The sequence below is a fragment of the Notolabrus celidotus genome, chromosome 10 (assembly GCF_009762535.1).
Source record: "Notolabrus celidotus isolate fNotCel1 chromosome 10, fNotCel1.pri, whole genome shotgun sequence".
Classification (NCBI taxonomy): domain Eukaryota; kingdom Metazoa; phylum Chordata; class Actinopteri; order Labriformes; family Labridae; genus Notolabrus; species Notolabrus celidotus.
Window position 1 is genome coordinate 5166350 of NC_048281.1, and position 8534 is coordinate 5174883.

Here is an 8534-nt window from a genome sequence, read left to right on the forward strand (position 1 = left end):
AATGTCATCCCTCTTACAACACTTCACATACATACAACTATCAATGCATATACACCTATATGATAATGTTTGCTTACCAGAGATGTTACTGTAGACCAGTGTTGAGCCATAGTCAGAACAGTATGTTAGCTGTGCCCTGTTATAAAAAATGTCACTCTTCTCGTTTATTCAAGCAGAGCTGGCACCCAGAGATCTCTGGCACAACAACTCTGACTCGTCAGATCAAAAAGATCTGCCATCTGACAAGAAGGGATGCGGTCGTTTAGTCAACTAAACAAAAGCATTGTTATCCTCGTTAGTCAGCCCCGGAATTACCAGAATTAGATCATTGAAATTATTATTGTAGGCCTGAAATGAAGGTCATATGTTATGCCTGAACTGTTATGCAGTCACCTGATTGTAGCCAGGGCTGTAGCTCAGGTTAATAAGCCTGAAGGTTGTTCCAAACTCCAGGCTTCAGACCAGAGGAGTCCGTGCTTTTACTGCTGTAGTTCAACCTCTTTGGAACTCTCTGCCACTGAGTCTAAGATCCGTGGACTCAGTTGACACTTTTAAAAAACTATTTAAAACCCATTTCTTTAGACTTGCATATGCTTAACCTGTTATTAGGGATGAGCAATGATTTGCGAATATTCTAATATTCGTTCACTTATAAAAAATCGAAGAGTTACTTCCAATATTTTCTCATTTTAAAAGTACAGTTTTTCATCTGTTTTACCGGTGCCTGGTTGTAATACAGTATTCCCTCCAGACGGTGGCTAAAGAGCGTCTTAAAGCTGTTTGCTAACCACATTAGCAAACAGAAGATGAAGAATGTTAACTGCATTAAATAGCAAAAGAAGAAGAGAAGATTTGAGATAGTCCCTGCAATTTTCTCCGTTTCCGAACAGATACCACTACACATGTAATTCCAGAGACTGAGCATGGCTGTCAAATATAAACACACACGCCACACCGCGTCACAGAAACACAGACATAAAGATGGAGACAGACACTGTCAGTGCCCGCTACTAGCAGCACCTCGTCCTGCTGCTGGTTAACGTGACTGCCACACAAACAGGACAGGTGTGTGTGTGTGTTTGTGTGTGTGTGTGTGTGTGTGTGTGTGCAGGGGGATTATTCGAATAACTTTTAAATAGATGCCAATGATTATCCAATAGTATTTTGGCTTGAAATGCCCATCCCTTCCTGTTATATACTGTTTCTTGCTGTGCCCATGCCCGTGTTATTTCTATTTTCTTGTCTTTATTTTGATTTGTTCAGGTGGTGAATTGTGAAGATTTGTTTGTGTATTTTTCTTTGTAAAGCACTCTGTGACCTCTGTCTGTAAAGGTGCTATATAAATAAAGTATTATTATAATAATAACTGCCATAACGCAAAAATGTTCAGATACCAGGATGTAAACAAGCACAAATGAGAGATGGCATAATGTAGCACTGCAAGGTTTAACATTATTTTGATCTAGAAAATAGAGATAAAGTTGTATGCAGGCTGTGTTTAGTAAAACCGGCATATAACTACTTGACTTGAGTAACGTCTAACTAGCACAGGCATGTGGATGTTCAACTTCAAGGAGGACCAAAGGCTGGTGGTGATAGCTCTTCTAGGTGTTGTGACACTCTGCAAACCAATTTGACATTGTTTACCTGCATACTCTGTAATCCCACTTAACTTTGACAGCTTTCTGAAAGCTTTCTCACCCTTAGACTAGTCTGTTAGTCAGAATTTGACTTGCCATTTAAACAAATGGGAAATTAAGTTGCAAGATTAATCCCAGCCAAGAAAATGAAATACAGCCACCAAACTTTTAACACAGGGATCTTAAAATGTATGACTGTTTACAGAGTTCCTTTCAAGGATCCTGGTGTCTGTGCTCCGATTATATATAAGTAAGTTTGAGGTTATCTTGAAAGCTGCACAAGCTGTCAACACAGTATACATTTAATCACTCCTGAGGTTGGTATGACAAACTTATTTCAAACAGCAGATTTCTGGTTAAGGCGACATTAGCTTTCAAACTGTCCACCTGTTGAATGTGCATCTGAGCTTTGGGTTGGTCTCCATCAACTCTGACTTCTTTGTGCTCAACTGTTTAATCCAACTATATGCTAACTTGATGTTCTCCTCAGGATGCAGCACACAGTGAGTTTTATCACAGTGGCTTTATTTGCTGAAATGAGCTTCTTACTGCATTTGGAAACACAAGCCGGGTGAGACTGAACCAAAACAGTAAAGCTGTTTGGCCATAAAATCAAACAATGAGCTTAAAGAATATAAAACGCCCCGTAAAGCTAAAGGGAAACTGCAGAGTCAGATTCTTCTCTGTGGGTTTGTCACTGTTAGCAGCATCCTTAAAATAACAACATACAAGTTATTTGATCCAGTCATTTTTGGAAAAAAAAAAAAAAAGGGTGAAATAATTAATGTACCATACCAGCAAAAAAACACCCCATCACCATGATCCACACAAGCATGGGGAATTGAAAGGGACGGCACTTAGGCACATCTTTATACATAGAAAGCCCGTTTTAGCTCTCTCCCGCTCTGAGCTGAGCTCCGCACACAGGCCCCCAAAAGACTGGGTACAAATCAATCTAACAAATAATTCACCGGCTGTGGCACGCCCCGCTGAACTGATGGCAGAGGAAGTGACAAAATGAATTAAAGATTGAAAGGAAACTGTCACTTTGTGTTACAGAAACCAACTAAACAGGTTTATGCTTTTGCCTCGGAGAGTTGGGAAAGTGCTGAGAGCAAATTCACAAGTACTCGCACTGGCAAGGGAAGTAAAAGCATTAGGAGAAGCCCAGCGAGGGAGGACACAGGCACAGTGACGGAGAAAGGCAGAAAGAGAGAGAGAGAGAGAGAGAGAGAGAGAGAGAGAGAGAGAGAGAGAGAGAGAGAGAGAGAGAGAGAGATTCTCCTATCTCTGTCTCTCCATGTCTTGCCTGATGTCCTCTTTAGCCTAGTTTTTAATGCAAGCTTAACAGGAATGAACATGAGCCCATTAAATTTATCAGAATCCATTTGCAGAGAGATGTGTGGTAGAGCAAGAGAGGCTGCAAGCAGCATCGGATGTAGTAAAATAGACACCAAAACAAACATTTGGTTTTTGTTAATAATATTATAAAGTTCAGTCTAGACTTGCATCTTATGGAAAGTGCCCTCAGGTAACTTCTGTTGTGATTAGTGTAAACAAAAGGGACTTGACTTGACTAGATGTAGAGCTCCTGACACTTGGCTCAGAAACAAATACAGAAATCCCAAGACTTGAGAAAACTCTGCAAGATTGTGAAAAGAAGAGGTTCAATGCCAGAGAAGTGGTTCCTGTGAGCCAGTTCAACGACTCTGTGTTTGTCTCATGATGCAAACATTACTTCAAAGTCTTTCAAACAAAAAAAAACTTGTTGTCATAGTTTATGAATTATAAGGCCAATATACCGGTTTGGTATATTTACAGTAAGCCTTGTGTGATGCTTAGATCATTGACATTTACCGCACCGAGTGTGTGTTAATCTCTCCAATACCATGTAATCCATGTCTGTAAACCTGTCTGAATTAAAGTACTTACCTGTTACAGTAGCTGCACGCAACAATGGCCCCAGCACGTTCACTCGTACTGTAGCAATTTTTTTCGTGTGCGGAACATATCGACATGCAACAGATGAATCATCCGACTTAAAGAGGTTGTTTATGTCGGTGGTTTGGAGTTTCAGCACCCGAGGCAAATCAGGGATGCCAGACAACCGGCAACTGCCTGTACTAATAATGACAAACAGCCTTTCAATGAGTCAGTGAGGAGTGAAAGTAAGACCAGAGGTGTATAAGCAAATAGTTAATAAGGATAATTTTTTTGAGGTTCCACATCACTGATGGGAGATAAAGTCCTTAATGAGGGTTATGAAAGTTGAATGTGATTATTGTTGAGTGAAAGATAAGAAGATGATAAAGTTTGGCATGGTTATCCCTCCATAAAACATGACCTTTTATCAGTTTGTTTACTTACGATGAGGAATCCTTCAACAGTTCAGTGCAACCAGCCAAATGGAAACTCTAACACTCCGCCAATATTTTGTTCAAGTTCGTGCAAAACTTCAAAACTTGAATACATATTGAAGAGATAGATGTTGGACAGCTAATGCACCACAATGTAATACACACTTATGAACGTCACATTTATGAAGCATCATTACAGCACTTGGATGCAACTTGTCCCTACGTGCAGTACTCATAAGTAACCGTGTTGTTCAGCATTAATAAGACTAATAATTTAGTTTGCAGTGGACACTCACATTTGCTGCTGCTTATGTATCCAGGCAATCTGACTACCTATAAATTGATGCCTTTTCAGCCAGTAACTTGGGATGCGTCCATGAAGACGGATCCTCTTTCATCCTTTGTGACTAACTTGCAAAGCTTCAAGCACAACAAAGCGGCAGAGGAAACTGATCTGCATGAGACTTGGTAATCTTGAGGTGACTAACCGCTTTTGAAGTTACCCGCTCTTTTTTGCAGGCTATTGAAGAGGTACAGTAAGGTGGTTAAAGCGCAGGTACCAGTCCGCCAGTCCCCAGACAACCTAACCGTTTAGAGCACTGCATTCACATCAGACAAGAGATGTACCAAAGGGATAAAATGATCCCTTTTGATAATCTTTGGATGGTGTTTGGAGCATAATATTATACCGATGCTTGTTCAGGATGTTTTGGGATCTTTGAGCGAACTAATCTCACTAAGCCTTTCCTTTCAAGGTATTTCCATCAAAGTGTGTTTGAGGATGAAACCACAGCCTTTTTGAAGACCAAACTTTTGAACTGGTTGCTTTACTCTATTGTGACTTTAATAAGGTAGCTTACACCTCATTTCCTAAAGGTGTTTAGTCACTTTCTCATGTTTTAAGTCTCTTCTTAGCAGGATTTAAACCTCTACACTCCTGCATCACTGTTAAAGGAAGGGATGCAGGATTGTGACAAACAGGAAGACATGGATTTAGTCAAACTTGTAAAGGCTCACTTTGGTATTGCCTTTAAGACTGACCTCTTTTGAAGACTATGCTGTCGTAAGGTATTTTGTTCCTCGTCTCCAGGCTGGAGCAGTTCCAGCGGTGCCCTCTGAACTGGTGCTGGCACTCATGGATGGCAATCTGGATTCCCTGGATTGCTGAAGCCGTCACGTCCGGGTTCCGCATGCACACCTCCAGCTGGCGCCGCGTCAAACCCGGCAGAGTGAGACACACTGTGTTGGCGTTCAGGATTGGGTCGATGTTGGGGAGCTTCAGGCCCAGGATCTCGTTGGAGTCTACCCTGCATGGAGCACACAGATCGGGTTATTGAGGAGACAAACCAACAGCTATTCCCCCCCCCTTGGTCTTTTCTTTTAGTTACAGAACTTTACTTAGATCTTTTGGGTTTTCTGTCTTAATGTTTTATGGGTGTCAAAGTGAAATTCCGGTTCCATATGGTCTTACTTTATAGTGAAAACTGGGATGATTGCTGTGATTTGAAGGTAGTCAAACCCTCTGAACATCCTGGCATTTTACAGGGGAAAGTAGTCTCACATCTTCTTCTTTGTGATTTCTTTTCACATGCATTCTCTTCATTATAATGCAAATATTTCACCAATATTAAAGCTTATGTTTACATGGGGTCAGATGGTGATTCTAAAAGGATGTGGGTTCTTAGAAACATTTGCCAAAACCTGTTATATACCTGCTTGAGCTTGTGCTGGGTTTTAATTTAGTCAAAGTTCACGTTTTGTTTCATCTTCACTTTGATGTCGACTTGACTGTACTAGATAATAGTCGTACAGTAGAACAGGTGAGTTTAGGTGGGGGATGGGGGAACTTCTACCTTATTGGCATGAATCCAACAGTTTTAGTAACAGTTTTAAAGGATAATCCCTTCAGGGAATCCGTTAGCATGTAAATTCAATGACTCTTCTGCTGTAAGGTGTGTCTCTGAGCTCGACTGTCTCCTGCTTCTGTTGCAGATCAATCATGTGAACAACAGTAATTCAGCTGACAGCGGTCAAAGCTCCTTTAAACTTCACAGAGAAACAGTAACAGCAGTAACAAGGAAAACACAGGCTGCGCTGATGACGGCTTGAGAGCTGCGCAGCTTCTCTTTTCAACATCATTACAAGTAAAACACAGGTTGTGTGTTTCAGTGCGGCTGAAACGGACAAGGCAGGAGAATGTATGGCTGTGGGCACACACACTCACACTTCTGTATGCACACATGCTGAAGCACACTCTGACATGCACACACAAATACCAGGTGTAGGGAGGAGTGTACAGTAACACACGCACACACGGACACTGACACAGCTGCAAAAACTTTGTCAACATGTGTCCCTTCTTGAAAGTTCCTCTTCTGCAAGCCTCTTTATCACAGAAACATGTACAAAGATCAAAACCACTGTGCTTCTTTTAAGAAAGCTGACAGTAATTTTGCACTTGAAACTAAACACAACTGGCAGTGACTTCAAATGTTCACTTGCATGATTGTGCCCTACTTTCCAGGTGGCATTAGCCCACATGTGCTTCTGTAATTCCAGCACGGCTTCTGTTGCTACCTGTTGTGTTTCCTACTCTGATAGACCTGTTTCAACAACTTTTTCCAAAGGGTTTTTTTCTTGATTAGCAACTCTGTTATGGAAAGAACAGGTGACAGAAAATATATTAAATCAAAAAAGGACTAATGCTTCATTTTATATTTTCACTTTTCAGTATTTTTAAAAGTTGGCTTTCAGCACATGTCAGCAAGAGCAATATGGGTTACATAACTTTTATTTTGAAGGGTAGACTTGTGTTGTGAAAGTAGATAATTACGTTAAGCAACTGAAATTGTATTCTTAAGAAGTCACAATTTACGCAAGCATTAAAAATAAACAATAAGAAAATACAAAATAAGCAACAGGGATTTTTCCTCCTCATAACAAACAACAATAAACTTTTTTTTTAATTTAGATGGACACAACTTATGAAGCTTAACTCACCTTTCATCCATGAGACAGATAACCACAAAGACGCACGCTACTCTGAGGAATGACTTTTCCATTTCGTGCCTCAAAATCATAAAAAAAAACACTGTTTGAAGAAAGTATATTAAAGATAAAAGTCCAATACTCCGCCTCGAAGTTCGGGAAGTACAAAACAGAAGAGCAGGGTGAGTTCAGGTCCGGATAAACGTTGGCTCTGGACTTGACAGCTCCGAGAATCCCGAATCCAGATGTGGCAGCCAGCGGCGGGACTCTCATTCAAAAAAAAGTTTCATCAACCTCTCAACTTGCTGAACGCAGGAGGCTGCTGAAGTTAGAGAACAAGTCACCTTTTTCTTTCCCATTGACATCCGTACACATCCCGGTATCTCCGCTAAGGTCTTTGAATTGATAACTTCCGAGAGAGACGGCTGAAGCACCATGGACTCTAAATGAAGTCTGTCTGCTTGTGATGTTTCAGTGCGCACCGAGAGTCCTCTAAACTAGTGCACTTAGCGCTTCGCCAGCCCACTTTTTTGCGTCACCCAGGGAGTATGGGAGCGCCGAGGGAGGTCAAGTGGCTCGTTAAAGCAGGATAGAGATCCTTTTAGATAAGGGGAGCAGGAACACTTAGCCTGCACCCTCTGTGAGGGAGAACATTTGTGTTCAATGTAGAGATGCTGAGGATGAGGATGATGAGCTGGACAGTAGAGAGAGCATTGTTAAAGTTCAGAAAAGTGCCTCTTTTGTATTCTGATGACTGCGTTTATAAAAGGTTCAGAGGGTAAAATGATAGTGATGGTTGAAGGATAGGGAGGATGATGAGCTCATGTCATTTGAGATGTTAGAGGAAGTCCATAGAGCATAGAAAACTGACTTTTTATTTCATACTGGCAAGATGAGAGATGAAATAAGATCGTTTGCTGTTTTTGTTGCAGACCATGATTTTTAACTGCATACACCTGTGTTCACTGAGATATACTTTTTTATCCCCAAATGTACATACAGTTTATTATTTCTTACTTTCTTCTTCTTCTGAACTTCTTAACTTTTGCTTCTTCATTTGTTCAAGACATCAAAAAACAGAAATACAAATCTCATTTGTGGATGTTCAGTAGTCTTTGAGCAACACTGAAACTGTCTTCCCCTCTTACATCAACTTGAATAGAAAAGTTGATGTATTTATTTATTTAATCATCTATTTATTTAGTTATTTGTCTATTTATTTATTTATTTAATTATGTATTTATTTATTTAGTTATTTATTTATCAATCTATTTATTTCTTTATTTTATTTAGTTAACTTCAGTTATAGAACTGTATCATGATTTGGGGACTCTTGTTAGATCCTGTGCTCTTCCACTTCACGTCATAGTGTCCTGAAACACATCACAGAAATCCAAATTGCTTCTTTTTTTTATTGTGTGTGCGCATGTGTGAATGGCTTGTAGAGTAAAGCACTATATGAGCTATCAAGACTAAAAGTGTGACACAAGTGCAAATGTTAATACATAAAAACAAGGTTAAAGTTGAGCAGCAGTAGAACATATTTGCA

The 8534-nt window shown here is 40.2% G+C and overlaps 1 protein-coding gene across 1 annotated transcript in view; it reads right to left on the reverse strand.

The window, feature by feature from the left end:
- The window catches only part of wnt10a (wingless-type MMTV integration site family, member 10a), a 30364-nt gene extending 22953 nt beyond the window's left edge, over positions 1-7411 (reverse strand). Inside the window, exons 1-2 of the mRNA XM_034693295.1 lie at positions 6998-7411; positions 5039-5304 (exon numbers count right to left, since the gene is read on the reverse strand). Coding sequence (XP_034549186.1) covers positions 5039-5304; positions 6998-7077 — 346 coding nt within the window. The 5' untranslated portion in view covers positions 7078-7411. The remainder of the gene's footprint in view (positions 1-5038; positions 5305-6997) is intronic.
- Between the last annotated feature and the right edge of the window lie 1123 nt (positions 7412-8534).